Source organism: Corythoichthys intestinalis, chromosome 22 (assembly GCF_030265065.1).
Source record: "Corythoichthys intestinalis isolate RoL2023-P3 chromosome 22, ASM3026506v1, whole genome shotgun sequence".
Classification (NCBI taxonomy): domain Eukaryota; kingdom Metazoa; phylum Chordata; class Actinopteri; order Syngnathiformes; family Syngnathidae; genus Corythoichthys; species Corythoichthys intestinalis.
The window spans coordinates 14,292,713-14,308,915 of NC_080416.1; the positions used below are offsets into that span (position 1 = coordinate 14,292,713).

Consider the following 16,203-nt stretch of genomic DNA (forward strand, 5'->3'; position numbering starts at 1 on the left):
TTAGCGTAGGTTTTTAGGCTGTGGAACAAATTAATCGAATTATAATGCATTTTTATATTATACTTACTAGTATAAGGTATGTACCATTTCAACTTTCAAAACAAGTCCTGGAATGGATTTAATTCATTATGTAAAGGTACCACTGTATAGCCATTTGACAAATTAAAAAAAAAAAAAAAAAATCACTAGTCCCACATTGACTGAAAATAAAACGGTCAAAATTTTAAATGTATCAACTATAGTTCAATACAATAAAAACTCGAGAAGCACTCAGAGAGCAGAACTCAGCCTAAGCAGCCAAATACAAAACCTCAGTTGTGTATTTGAGTTAAACAGGCTAATCAGTTACCTCAAAATGCCTTTTCTGACCTCTGTGACCTTTGATTTCATTCCCCCAAAATTGAATCACCTTTTTCGTTTCATATCACCTATCCTGCAAATGTGATTATCCCTTTATTTGTTCTCGAGTTAACAGGAAAACAAACTGACACACAGACAAATGCAACTGACTACATAAAATTCTGGAGATAATAAGCATTATTAATTATATAACCATCACCTGTATTTATCAGACACATGCGACCATTTCATTGAACTCCTGCCAAAACAATTGTTCACAGTTCACTCCTAATCTTATTATAAAAGGACTATTCATCCCTGTGTCCTGACTCAGATGGGTTAAAATCCCATCCAAAAGAAGGCAAGGGGATGTTAGGTAAGAAGGTGACAGCAGCAGCCTCAAGCTGTGAGCTGAGTGCACCTCCAAACAGCCTGACAGAGCCTGCGGGGGGAATGAGTGTGCGCTGGAAATGCAGGGCGCACACACATATATACAGAGGCGCATGGCATAGGAACACAAAACGTCTCCAAAGGCAGGAGAAAAAGAAAAGCCAGGAAGAAAATACGCCATCACTCGCAGAAGGAAGCATTCCCGAGACACTCACTCGCAGCCAACAAGATAGCAGCATGACCAGTAGAGGATGCACACCAAGTTGGCTCTACTTATTCCTTTTGGATGATTTTAACTGTTGGATTGGGATTATTTGCAGAACATTTTGTCGCAGCAAAAAACATGAGAAATCAGTTCGTATGTGGTTTAGCTTTTACTAATGTAATTCAGAAAGGCTGGAGGACTAGTACTGTTGGGTCAATGTTTTCGCAATCAATGATCACAATAATACTGCATGCAGTTTCTTTAAAGTACCTATGACAGGATAAAAATCTTAAATCGCATTATTATGTGAATTAGAATCATATTTTGAGACTATTCGACTACCGTAATTTCCCAAATATAAGGTGCACCCGTGTATAACGCGCATCCCAAATTTACTTGTAAAATCTAGGGGAAATTATTGTACCCGTTTATAACGCGCACCCTAATTTTAGCACCAATAAATAGAAGAATACAAGAAAACAGAGCTCGTGTACAGATACAGAAATGTCATTTTACTGACTGGTGAAACACAGCACCCGCATAGCACATTGGTAGTTCAAAACATTACCGTAAACTGACAATATGTAACGTAAGAATATGATCTGACAACTTCTTCAACTTACCAGAATCCAGGAGAAAACAAAACAGATGTGACTTTTCTTTTAAATAACTTGCTCGTTTCATCATGATGAATAAATGTTTCTTCCATGGATTGATACGGTAAAATGAAAGTGAGGATTTACGTCGGAAATCGGAAAGCGCATCGCTGTACGCTAAACTGTAACAATAGGAATTATTGTTATTTGGGTTTGAGTTTCCCGAGGGACAGATATTATTGACGGACACAGGAAGTCTGTGTTGTGTTACGTTTGTTATGGTCCGAGTTGCGGAGCTGCAATAAACGTTGACATAAATGACTTCAAGAAATTAATTTCTGTGCTTTATGAAGAGTGAAAAAAAGCAGAATTTAACACAGACTAAATCATTCGACCAATCAGAGTGAAGCATTACCGAAACAAAATGGTGACGTCACGTACCATAATGGTTGGCAATGGATCGCCGCATATGTTTATTCAACAATACATGGCCGTGTCAATAATTTTTTTTTTTTTTTTTTTTTTTAATCGGTCTTTATATATATATGTATATACTGTATATTTCTGTCTCCATCCCTGTACCCGTGTATAATGCGCACCATGATTTTACAAGTTTATTTTGGGGAACAAAAAGTGCGCGTTATATTCGGGAAATTACGGTATACACAAAAATTTGGCAAAGCACATATGACGAGAAATGAGTCTTTTAATCTCACGTTTAACCCCTGCCTGTCATTATAGCGCTCTAGCATCCCCAACAGGAGGATGATGTCGGCAGGGTCATGGTTACAGCTCGTCATTCCCCTGCCGCGGGCTGGAGAGCTTGTTTGCCGGGGAAGCAGCAGGAGAATGAATGCCGGACAACCCAGCTGACGTCGGAGGAGCGCTTAACTGCCACATGATCAACATGAATATGGCATAAATTAATGCTTAACGACCTGGCGAAGACGTAAACAGTGAGAGAGCGGCGTGCAGTTGTGCATCTTACATGGCAGGATGTGTCAGAGGAGAACTTTCCTACATGTCCGTCCATGATCAAACGTATGTAAATAGTCCTTTATGTAAAGAAAGTTTGTAGTGTTTACTTTGTAATTGCTGTATTCGCGGCCATTTTTAACACAAAGTTGTTTCTGATGGGGTGGAAAATTTGACAGAACACCGGGCATGCGGAGAGGGCAATAAGCCGAGTATAGCGCTCTCCCGGCGGGCACACGAAGGACCGAGGTGGGTGTGCAACAAGCCGCCGGGTGTCGGCAGAGTGGCATTCTCGGTGGACAAGGAGCATTCTCAGCCACAATATGCAAGCCATCTCCATATTAAAACGTGTGCTGTGAGCCCAGTATTTGAAATAATACAAAATACGATGTTTACTCACATCCTCGTAAGTCGAATGGTCCCACAGATGTCAGATTTCTTTTGGCCAATCTCTGAGTGAACGGGAACTTTTTGAAACCCAAAAAGGGTCACACGCCTCTCCCTGGTGCAGCAACAAATCCCTGCAGCACATTTGGCTGCCGTGATGCGAAAAATAAACTTATTAAATCCGCAATTGTCAGATTTGTTTTGGCCAATCTCTGAGTGAACGGGAACTTTTTGAAACCCAAAAAGGCTCACACGCCTCTCCCTGGCGCAGCAACAAATCCCTGCAGCACATTTGGCTGCCGTGATGCGAAAAATAAACTTATTAATCCGCAATTGTCAGATTTGTTTTGGCCAATCTCTGAGTGAACGGGAACTTTTTGAAACCCAAAAAGGCTCACACGCCTCTCCCTGGTGCAGCAACAAATCCCTGCAGCACATTTGGCTGCCGTGATGCAAAAAATAAACTTATTAATCCGTAAAACCAGATGAATCCGCAGTCCATCTGCATGCTATAAAGCAATGATGTATTGTCAGATGCTGACCCGGGTGACGTCACATTCGCGTTCGTCCTCAACAGAGACCGGAGCCGAAACTCACTCATTTTCATGGCTCGTGATTCCAAAACTGATCAAAAACTGATAAAATGATCGCTTCCACACACATCTAAGCGCTCTATTTCATTCTGGAGCATAAAATACCACGTGAAATATGAAATAAACATGCATTTTGGTGTGATAGGCACTTTAAAGTTTCAAGTCTGAACTTTGTCTTGTACAAATTCTTGTCATGTATTTCCCCAAGTGTGCTGGATAAAAGGGTGAGCACGCCATCATTAAGTCCGTAGGCGTCTTACTCAAGGACACCCTGACAGCGACACACTCCAGCTGTCAGCGGGGATCGAACCTTTGACCGACGCTGCCCTTCACGCGTCCATCCATCTCGGCTCCCCACTTTCTTCATGCATCGTCCACCACATTTCAGCAGTGGTTCTGAGTTAGGAACCCAAAATACCTCAAGAGATGGAACCAGCTGGATATGAAACTGTCCATGTTAATTTCCCATCGCTGAGTTTGTCATGTATGGGAAAGTTTGAGGTCACGCCCGCGGGGATGTGCTATCTTGACGCGACCTGAATATTTTGAGATATTTTATTATTTTCATATTGTGTGAGCGCCCACAGACAAAATGTTAGTGTCATGTATAACTTCAGTGAAATGGACTCCTTCATTGACATTGAATATAAAATACATCCAATCATGTGGCTCTTTCATACTTCTTTTGATTTAAATTAGTTTGTCAGTAGGAGATAACCAATCCATTTGAAGGGGGAGGGATGGCAGTGAATGAATGCCGTCAATGGCAGGCAACAGGAATTTTGCCATTCAGATTCCTACTGAACAATTATATGTCGCATTTTAAAATATTTGGTGGGGAAAGAAAAAAAAATTCTTGGATTCCTAATTCTATCAGTTTTCCTGGCAGAAGTTATTGCACTATTCTTCTCAAGCAGACAAGAACTCTGGACTAATCAAGTCGATTTTGACAATGTGACGTTAAAAAAAAAATCAAGATTCATACTTTGGACTCTTGTCGACCCCATTCCTGTCCACTCGGAGAAGTTGCCATATTTCATGATGGCTCCTGCGGGAAGCCCCGCCGTCCTTTTTTTCATTCATTTATGAGGAATTAGCATTATACTAATTGTATTCATACCAACACTCTGGCAGACAGCAAATGTCCTTGAAGGCAAACGAAAACCGTGCAAATGAATGACTAAAAAGCTAGCTTTTGAATCCTTGGATTCAATGTGGCTTCATCTCACTTTTGTAGAAGCACAGGAAGTCAGCCATTTTGGTTTTCGCACGTTGAAATACAGTGATTCCTCGTTATTCACGGTTAATGGGGACAAGAACCCACCGCAATAAGTGGAAAAACAGCGTAGTGCTCCCCCCCAAAAAAAGACTAAGTCGCACCTGAGTATAAATCGCACCAGCCAAAAAAATGTGCAATGAAAAGGAAAAAACATTTATAAGCCGCACCGGAGTATAAGTCGCAATTTGGGGGGAAATTGATTTGATAGAATCCACTACCAAGAACAGATATGTCATCTTTAAAAGCAATCTAAAATAAAAATAAAATAGAGATCAACAGGCTGAATATGTGTACGGTATGCTAACATTACATGACGCATAAACAACGAACTGAGAACCTGCCTGGTATTTCATGTAACATAATTAATGAGATAACTATAGCATACAGAACATGCTAACAAGCAACAATGATATAATAATGTGTTAATAATTTCACACATAAGTCGCTCCGGAGTATAGGACGCTCCCTCTGTCAAACTATGAAAAAAAAACTGCGACTTATAGTCCGAAAAATACGGTATATATTTTGATAAATGGTTTTTAACCACTTCAAATGTAATAATTATTATGGGTTTTAAACATGTTACTGTCCCACCGAATTGTTTTTAAACAAGAATAAAGCTGGAAAATGCTTGGCTTGATTAAATGCTTCATTAAGTCCACTCAAATCCGCTCCAGCTGTTCACTGACACACAATGAGTTGCCACAGCAACTGTTTAACAAGTTAAACGATGATTGAAGCGGCACTTTAAAGCTCGCTTCTCTGGCAAGATAAAAAAACATCAACATCTGTCAATCATTGTTAACTAACAACTCCAGTGCACTCACTGCCTGACCAACAAAGAGCAGAGAGAGGGAAGACGGGAGTGTGAGCCTACATGATTGGCTCAGAAAAGCTCGCCTGTATATATATATTTTTTTTAATTGGGGGAAAAACAATCCGCGATGGTCTGAGGGCACGAAGTTGCGAGGGATCACCGTATATCTTTTGTAACATCAGTCCAAAATTCCAATCGTTTTAAGAAGACAGGTAGTCCAGGAGTTACGTCGTACCCGACTTGCATGATTCCGACTTTACGACGCCGGAGTCTCGTCCGCCATTCTGTCTCCAGTCTTTTTTTTAGTCATGTAAACAGTATCTAGTTTTCGCCATTCCAGAATTCTTCTCCCTCAGCAGCATCACCACCATCCTGCCATTCATGACGGTGTCAGGTCCCACTTCCTTGTTCTCAAGATGCCGTTGCTGCTTCTCGCCCGGCACAGACTCTTCTTGCGAGTCTCGAGCAGTTTACTTGAGTTCGGACGGCAGGCTCACGTTAAGAGAGGCAATGCCGGTGACCTTAACGGCCATGATATCGCCCCTCTCATGCCTCCCTCCTCTTTCCACAGCGCCTTTATCTCTCAGCAAGGTGACTCACTCGAGAATAAAGCCCGAATGCTGTATTTTTCGAACCATAAGCCGCGACTTTTTTCTCACCATTTCTACCCTGCGACTTTTATAAGGAAGAGGCTCATTTAGGGCTTCATATTTTCTTGTTAAAAATAACGAAATTGGAAAATAAAACATTTTAAAAATGGCTTTCCAAATTTTGCTATGACATAGCTCTCAGCCGCTGCACTAGCACCGATAAAACTTGCCATAAGTTTGTTAGACTTACTCAAAAACTCAGGATTTTACAGATGTATATGGGTCGATCTGATAAGCTGCTACAAAATAACAATTTGAAATTGATGGGCAGCCACTATTTGCTACGACAAGATAACGCGATGCTAGTGTTGATTATCGGTTTTCAACTGGCACTCGGAGGACTTTATTGTATGCTACAACAAAGCTGCTGTGTAAGGGTTAGCGCTAGCTGTTAACCTTTTTTAAGAGGATTTCATTCACTTCAAGTTTAGAAGGCAAGGTAAATATCTTTGCAAATATGGCGACCTGTTTTTTAAAGTTAGTTTTTAAGCATTGAGACAACACGTGTTGGTGATGTTGATGCATGTTTATTTGGTTAATATATATATATTTTTAATCAATTATTTGTGTCTAACATCTATGTAAATCTCCAATGTTAAGAAATGGACACTTGCGGCTTATAGTCAGGTATGACATATATGTGGATTTCTAAAATTTTGTGAAATTTGGCCATTGTGGCTTATAAACAAGTGCGCTTAATAGGCCAGAAACTTTTTTTTTTTTAAGCCTGAATAGTCATTGAATACAGTATAATGGCATTTAACACAAAGAACCTAACGGTATCGTATTTTCACTTTATCTTATTAATATGTCATATAATACATGTTTTTGGACAGTTATTTCCAGGTTTAGTGGGTATTTCAGGGTACTTAAATGATTAATTCTGACTTACGGGGAAATTCGGGTTACATCGCCAGCCTAGGAACGGAACTCGTTCGTAACCCGGGGACTACCTGCAATCGCGATTCGTAATGTTTAATGTGCCACTAGATCCTCGTGTCCTACATAAACAAAAGAACACGCAGTGATAAACTGCTTTTTTCAGAGGGTAAAGCAACAAGACAAGGCCAGGTTGTAAGTATCCATCTTCCTCACTGACACAGATAAAGACAACATACAGAAAGAGGAATACTGGCACAGTAACTCCAATGGATATCAAATGCACTAAATCCAGGAACCATGCTCTCTTATCACTGATATCAAAGGAAGTTATCATCCAAAGATTCCTAGGAAATATGATTCATTTTAAAGGCCACAGGGGCTAATTTAATTTAGATCTATATCTGGCAAGATCCTAATCCAATAAGAGAATTACAACGTGTGCAGGTGTTCATGTGGAATATATCAATTTAGCAAAAATGTTCTCCATCAGCATATCGCATCTATTAAAATAAAGCTGACAACGAGCAGGTTAAGTTAATTTCACAAATGTCGTTAAGAGAAATAAGGGATCCCTTTTGGTTCCTCAACGTTGATAAATCCACCGACTTATTCACTGCAAGCTGTTTTCTTGGCAGAGGTCCCCTATTTGCCAGCTTTATTGGAGCAAGTTGACTGATCTTTCAAAACCTAAAGAATATTGTGTTCTGTGACAATATACTGTAAGCACTGAACATACCAAAAGAATGAGTAGACTCCCACTCACCAGGAAAATAAAAAGTTTGTTTCCAACTTTTCCCATTCTTTATTAATCAACAGTAGAAACACACTGTAGATTTCTGCTTTTGTAACACCTCAAGCTATAAAATAAAAGCAAGAAAAGTCTTTTGTCTTTTCAGATATACAACCTAGAACAATGTGAGCTACGCGGCATGGATCAAGTATGATGTCACTGACATTTCAGTGACATTTGTCAGATGCTATTCTTTATTCACAAAATCTTTTGTGTCTATAGAAACACATATTTGTTCATAACATGCGTATAAATACTCTGTTCAGGTGTGAACATTTAAAACTTGCCTCTCCTAATCGCCACAAAAAAACACCTATTCCATATCTGCTACTCAAAAGCTGTGCCAATCTCAAATCCAAAGTGATGCAATAGGGACCCCCACAGGTATCTTTTAGTTATCACTGTAATTTACAAACTAGAATTTCACAGACAAGAGGGTAGAGACCAGAGGTGGCTAGTAACGTGTTACATGTACTCCCTTATATTTACTTGAGTAACTTTTTGAGAAAAATGTACTTCCAAGACTAGTTTTACTAAGCTATACTTTTTACTTTTACTTGAGTAGATTTGTGAAGAAGAAATGCTACTCTTACTCCCCTACTTTGGGCTACACAACGGTCATTACATTTTTCCTCTTTATTCTACATATTAGATTTTTTTTGTTGTTGCCAGCAATGCCAAGAGTAGATACGTACCCGGTCTATTACCAGGGTAGCTCTACCTATTTCACCAATGAGACATCGCAACAATAATCACATGACTCCATTGTACCAATTAGATGCAAGTTTCCCGTTCTGTCTTCCCGCCACCCTGTTAAATCATGTGTCTTTAAAGCACCGTAAAAAAATGAAGTATTTGATAAAGCGCGCTGCTCTCAACATGACTCGAAAGTGCTATTTTACCTCTCTCCTAGTTTTTATTTAGCACCAACTGAACACGGAAACCCGGAAATATGATCCTTTTATTTTCAAATTTGTAATTATGAAGGAACCCCTGGCTATTCAAATTAAGAACTATTTTCTCCACCAGAGGGCAGTCATGCTCTTTGGATGAATAATGCTTCATTTATGTAATTTTTTTTCTCTCGGCGGAATTCAATTTTTTTTTGTTTTTGTCTGTATTTCTTTGGCTTAATGTGGTTGAATAATGGGTTATTGTACAGTATCATTATAACAACAGGACATATTGATAACTGCTCTGTGCTCAGAAAATACCATTGTTTAAAAAAACAAAAAAATATAAGCAGTTACAATGTTACTCATCACTTGAGTATTCTTTTCACCAAATACTATTTTACTTGTACTTGAGTAAATTTTTTGGACGACTACTTTAACTTGAGTAATATTACCGTATTGGCCCGAATATAAGACGGCCCTGATTATAAGACGACCCCCTCTTTTTCAAGACAAGTTTGAAAAAAGACTTTTTGAACACCAAATTTTTATACAGAAAATAATTACTGTACATCCGAAACAAATGATTATAACAACATATTTGAGAGAAAAAGCATTTTATTTTGTCTCATTCAAATCTTAATATCGTAACATTTAAATATGTAAACTAAAGTGCAATCGCATTCGTAAATGAATGGCTTCTGGTTTTTGAAATGTAAATAAACCAATCTATTGTGATAAAACAACAAAATTGCAATAACTGCATTAGCCATCAAAGTGAAGTCTAACTGTAACTGTAGTCTTGAAACAAATCTGAATAAGGAAAAACATTGCAATAAAATAATGCAAACTGGTTAAACTTGAGAGTAGCTGAGATCTGTCATGACAGAACATCGCTTCAATGATATATGGCGCCATCTAGCGTCGTTAACAGGTGTAATGTCTAGACCGTGAATATAAGACGACCCCCTCTTTTTCAGTCTTCTGTCAATGCAAAAAACACCGTCTTATATTCAGGCCAATACGGTATTTTGAAGTAACGCTACTCTTACTTGAGTAAAAATTTTGTCTACTCTACCCACCTCTGCTAAAAACAAGGCCTCTTCCATGCTTACCACTGAAAAACACACATGTCTGGACTAACGTATTCCTTTCTGTCGAGGATTTAACCCAATAGTGCACTTAAAGCTGAACGTCTGATGCAAATCAGCATATCTTTCAATCTTCAAATGGTCTTTAACTTCACTTCCAATAGAATCAAACCCTTCAAGGTGGAGGTAAGAAGGCCAGAGATTTGAAAGGATGTGACAGGTTGCTCTGCTGCAATTATTAATCAATCCCCATCTATCCCTCTTTTCATGCGTCAACTTTCGACTTTTAAGTGATAATTCATCAGTCAAAAAGCAAGAATCGTCTTGCTGATTTAAGAGTATCCATGACAAGCATTGAGGCAGACGTTAATATTACAAATGCCTCCTCGCTGGCCGCTACATTCACACGCCAGTATATTACGCAGCCCTCCTCAGGCACGCTGCTTCACTATCCCCCAAATCCCTTCTCTGCGCCATGTGTCTCTTCTTCCTCGGCACAGCATCACTATTTACAGTATATGATCTCCCTCTCATAGCAAGAAGCCCATAAGCCACCGAATTAGGTGTATGCTTATGTGTGCGAGTGTGTATGCGAAAACACAAAAATATGATCATGTTTTGCTCGTGTCAAGTTATAATCCATAATTTTACACCAGAATACAATCCATTACCTAGATGCTACGCTACAAACCAATGAAATAAAAAAGGGAAATGATGAGCAATGGCATGCTGATGGACGACATCAATCTATGATTCATCATCAGTCTTCCATATTTGCCGATGACTTACATAAAAGGCAGCCTCCACAAGCGCTTCACCACAACTGACAGCTCGTCCAATTTAACACTGAGAAACCTGCATTCAATTACCCGCCCAAGGATGAAGGCTAAACTGCAATCGGGCCAGGTTCTCAAAGAACAAAGCGTTATATTTTCACGCCTCGTTGTTATGGATTGAAATACTCATTTTGAACCGCCGGTTTTAATCGTTTTGTCATTTACTAGAGACCAATTCGTCGGTAGGTAGCTAAGGCCAACAGTCTGAGGTAAATTATCCTTTTATATCGGGTTTTGGCTTCTTTGGACAAGAGGGGAATGAGTTAAAGGAGTGTAGATGGTGAAAAATACGTGTAAACTGGAGTTGGACTTCCTGGTGTGCAAAGGCGATGTAGCGTTGTGTAAATTAAGCCTCTGGAGGGGTTGGAGATTGAAAGAAGGCCAGGCGAGAGGAAAAAAGTGAATTTTAAACGACAAAATTCTGTCTATTCAGAAGGACATATTTACAATAATTTAGAATTTCCCTTGCAGATGAAAAATCTCAATGTAAATGCTTTTCGAAATCAAACAAATACACGTAGTCCCTGTTTTATGATGTATTATAACTCATGTGATTTCAACTTCACAACGCCATTTTGTCTTGTTTTTCTATTTTTGTAGCGTAACAGTGTCTTGTCAGCCACCTCTCAGTATTGATAGTAAGTACAGTATATTATTTGTCATATAATAGGCCTAATTAATCTAGATCTAAATTTGATCTCTAATTGCAATGCTTATCTGGTATATCATACCATATGTGCGTCCCGCTTTTCTTTGTTGCACTCGGACTTGTTTGACATCACTCCAGCGCTACTATTCTGTGAGTCTCGAGAGTTGCTTTCACTTTGGGAAGTGAGGGTGAATGCCAGTTAACATTTCAAGGCAGAGAAACCATGAACGGCGCAGACTTGGTGATGCCTCCCGTTAGCCCGTTAGCTTATTGAGCAGCGCTCATTTTCACCGTTGGACTGGTGCCACTCATAGCTGCCGTTTTCCATGTTGAATTGTTGAAAAGATTTGGACCTTACTTCCCTTGTTATTATTGTGCAGCCATTGAGATATGTTTTTGTAAGCAAATAAGTCTCCGTTGATCTACTTTATACGCAGTGGTACCCAACCTTTTTTGCACCATGGACCGGTGTTATGTGGGCTTTTTTTTTTTTTTTTTTTTTGACAGACCAGCAGTGTTTTGCAGAAAATTATGGTAAATATAAAATAACATGACTGGGCTAAAACCAAGCATTGAGTGCAGGGAAGTAACTCACCTTACACTGAATCAACCTTTTTTTAATAGCTTTTAGCCTCACATTATGCAGAATGGACTTGGTTGTAGGCTCATCTCGCTCAGCAGGTGGCCTTCTCCCCGTAAAAAAGCTGTCCAAAGACGTCTGTTTTTCAGTCATTTTCGCTAACGTGTGGGCTTATTATTTCCGGGAACAAATCAGATGCGCCTACATCATTATCGAGGACAAGCTAAAGGCCAAGGAAAACTACCGGAATGACCCCGTCTGCCATTGCTGAGGTGTGCTGCCTGCAGTACACAGCCAACAGCAGCTAACGTTGCTGTTTACATTGACTGACGCTGGGCTGCTATAGTTGTGCAAACACCCCAGTAATGGTAGCCAACCACTTGAGGGGAATGTACACAAATCTACTCGGATTAGTCAATAGAGTAGACAAGCATATTGATGTATCAAGAGGCGCATGCCGGATTGTGGTCATTAACAAATTTATTATTTCTCTGCGGCCCGGTAACAAATGCGCCACAGACCGGTCCCCGGCCCGGTGGTTTGGGAACCCTGCTTTATAGCATTATTGTACGCTCTTTGTCATGATTGTATTTTGTAATTGTGTGTTCATAGTTTGACTGTGACAAAATAATAAATGTCAGCTGTAAGAAGTATGGTGTGATCGATGTTACCAGAGGGAAGTACCGTATTGGCCTGAATATAAGACGGCCCTGATTATAAGACGACCCCCTCTTTTTCAAGACTCAAGTTTGGAAAAAAAAAAAAAAAAAAAGACTTTTTGAACACCAAATTTTTATACAGAAAATAATTACAATACATCTGAAACAAATTATTATAACAATATATTTGAGAGAAAACATGTTATTTTGCCTCATTCAAATTCTAATATCTGAACATTTAAATAAACAAAATTGCATTAACTACATTAACCATCAAAGTGAAGTGTAACTGTAACTAGTCTTGAAATAAATCTGAATAAGGAAAAACATTCCAATAAAAAAATGCAAACTGGTTAAACTTGAGAGTAGCTGAGAAATGTCACGACAGAACATCGCCTCAGTGATATCTGGCGCCATCTAGCGTCGTGAATGGATATAATTTCTAGACCGCGAATATAAGAGGACACCCACTTTTTCAGTCTTATTTCAATGCAAAAAAGGGCCAATACGGTAATTTACATTATTTAATAATATGATGTATAATACATGTTTTTGGATTGTTATTTTGAGATTTAGCAGGGATTTAGGGGTACTTGAAGGGTTCATTCTGACATGTCGAAATTGGGTTCATGTCGATCGGAACCCGGGGACTACCTGTACAAAGGCAAATACTGTGTACTGTGTAGGCAAAACTATTTAATCTTAGAACTCGAACATCAACAGAGTTGATCAGGAATAGACAAATTATTCCACAATGTATATTCTTGTGTGACAGTGAGAATAAAAAGCCAAACACACAGACACCTGTTAAGGGAACATTGCTGTTCTCATCCAAATTCGGATTGTTTGGCCTTGAGGGAAGGTCTGCATGACTGCCCCTATTGTGGTTCGGAAGAGAAATGCAGCTCCATATAATTGCCTATCCGTTACATTCATTTACCTTTGCCAAAATTGGTCCAGGTTTTGTGCTCTAAGCCACAGTCTGCCCAAAATGTCAGCAAATGTCATCAAGAATCAAACGCTTTCATTATTTACCTTTTCTTTGTTCCGAATGTTAATGGGTTTTACTTGCTTGGCTGCCTCGCCAAGTTCTCCATTTACCTTTGACATTTTATTCATCTTCATTTTAATGTGCTCCAAGGTTTTCGCTTCTCTTCCTCTTCCCAGTCAACTTGGAGAGGACGAGATCGGAAGGTTTCAAATTAGATGCCACGTTTCTTTGCTCCGTCTCGCTCTCACACTGTCAAGAGCAAACCTTGAGGTACAAGTCTCAAGTAGGCTGAGGAACTGCTTCACTGCCACTGAGGTTTTACATCTACTTGATAAAAATACTCTTGGCTCACCTTTCCAAGAAAATTCCACTACCTTTAAATAACCTTCAAGATTAGTTAAAATGAACTGAAAATCATGTTTGGAATTTAACGAACTCAGTCCGATATAGTGGAGTCTTTTCATGATTTCTGAGCACGAGTGGGTGAGTCGATTTTGCTCTTTTGTCGAGCAAAAATCCATCTGTTTTTTTGGCTCAGTCAGCCTCCAAACGGCGTCGCCCTCCACTTGGCCGTGACAGTGACAAACTCTCCTCAGCGGCGTCCATCCTTTAGCTACCCACTTGCTGTACAAGCCCCTCCTTTTCAGACTCTCTCACCCGCAACTGGCAAGTTCTGAAAGTCGGTCCAAGGTGCTGGTCCATTCTTACACCCTCTCTCCTAATATCGACACATCTTCCCCATTATGTAGTGATGAGTTTGGATGATCAGAAGTGGCAGTGTGATGCGACGCAGCGAATAGTCGAACATTTGATTTCACTTGGGAAAAGAAGGTGTAGGACAGAAGGCTGGGGGGGGGGGGGGCACCCTGTTCATTATATAACAAATTTGGGCTAAAATAGGTTGAGCTTTATCTACGGGGGAAAGTGCTGCGTAAGGAAGGCTGGGAGATGATTGCTATAAACAACACACACACACTAGCACAAGCAGAATTTGGAATAATCAGCTCACGTTCACTTTGCCACAGCCCAAGAGCTACCGCAAGAATATTTATTGGCTACCGGCTCAATGGCTGTATTGAGGCGAAGGCTTGGACGGAGGGAGGCAGAAAACGAGCAAAGAAGAAGCTACAGCTCAATAGCTCTTCACCAATTCCTATTCAACACTCCATGCATGCACATTAAAGAAGCAGCAAAGAAATGAGGAAGGGAGGGATGGAAAGCGGGTGGGGGGGATCAACCAGTGCCACGACCCTGCATGAGTGTGCGTCTGTCCCCGGCTGTACCTTGCGCGTGCGTGCAGAGCGAGCCGAGGACGACGATCCACAGGAGACGACGCGCCGTCATCACTCCGACCGTCATGCTCATCTGTCGCCGTCCTCCTCCTTCTCCCGTCAGACGGCGTTCCGTGCCGCTACTGCGGGCTCCGACGCATCCTCCGCGGCGAGGTGAGCGCGAGCCCTCTGAGCTCTCACCGGGCCGCATGCTGCTTCACATCCAGAACACGGGAAGGGAGGAGAGGGGGGAGGGAGGGAGAGAGGATGAGGGTGAGGGTAGGGGGTGCTTGAGTTTTCTCCTTCCTCCTCCTCCTCCGTCTAACATAGACTAAATAAATCCATCAAATGGCGCTCGACGGCGAGAGGAGAAGTGACTTCTAAATCAGCCATCAATGTTGAGGAAGACTTGATGTGTCAAATCCACATTTTTCCTCCACTGGGATGCATCCGAGCTCCCTGGATGGTTAGTATTCCCCCTTCTTTCCCTCAAAAAGAATGAATAGATCCTTTCCCCCCCTGTTTTCAGCCTCTCACAGCTTCTCTTACTCTTTTCTCCTAGAGTGCGGATGCTGGAATTGTTGCATCCTGATCCCTGCTGTCTCACAAAAAGATTCAGCCTCACTCTTTCCTGGGCCAAAAAAAAAAAAAAAAAGAGTAAAATGATCAGTCTTGCTGTGAGGTGTTCAAGTTGTCCACCGGGATTTTTAAAAAAATGGGAAAAATCCCTTTAGTCACAAAACAGGGGAGACGTATCCCGCTCCATCCTTCTGCCTCGTCTTCCTCCTGCGAGTGAGGCGGGCTGCCTGACTGGTGCGAGATGTTGCCTTCAAGTGCTCCTCGGAAGCTGCCGCGTCGTAAGTCACGCGCGTCAGTTGCACGCGAGTCACAGCCCGAGCGGCTCCGTGATTAAAACCGCTCCGGCGCGAACACAGGGGTGGGGGTAAGGGGGACGCTGGTTCTATGAACGGATGGAGCTCGCACGAATCACTCCACTATCCTCCTCCTCCTCTGTGCTGCTCGTCTCGTGGAATGAAGTCAAAAGAGGAAGGAGTTTAAGAGTTGGTGGCAAATGAAGCTCCCCAGCCGCCTGCGTGGGTGTGACTTCTGGCCAGAGGATTGGCAGTGGAAGTGATGCGGCAATTCTCGCATGTACAGTCAGACAGTACAAGTGCTGTATTGTAAATTGATCGCATCACTTAAATAGAAGTGATTAGATCACGATTAAAGGTCATATAGTTGATGAAAATTCAACATTTGAATTTAGAAAGATTTGGCCCAAAAAAAAAAAAAAAAAAAAAATGCCACTAAAAATGTGTTAATTGACTAC

At 40.8% G+C, this 16,203-nt stretch overlaps 1 protein-coding gene across 4 annotated transcripts in view; it reads right to left on the minus strand.

Annotated features, from left to right (window-relative positions):
- The window catches only part of csmd3b (CUB and Sushi multiple domains 3b), a 684,074-nt gene extending 668,178 nt beyond the window's left edge, over positions 1 to 15,896 (minus strand). For all 4 annotated transcript variants that reach the window (XM_057827420.1, XM_057827419.1, XM_057827418.1 and 1 more), the window contains exon 1: positions 14,886 to 15,896. In XM_057827420.1, coding sequence (XP_057683403.1) covers positions 14,886 to 15,084 — 199 coding nt within the window. In that variant the 5' untranslated portion in view covers positions 15,085 to 15,896. The remainder of the gene's footprint in view (positions 1 to 14,885) is intronic.
- Positions 15,897 to 16,203: the final 307 nt, after the last annotated feature.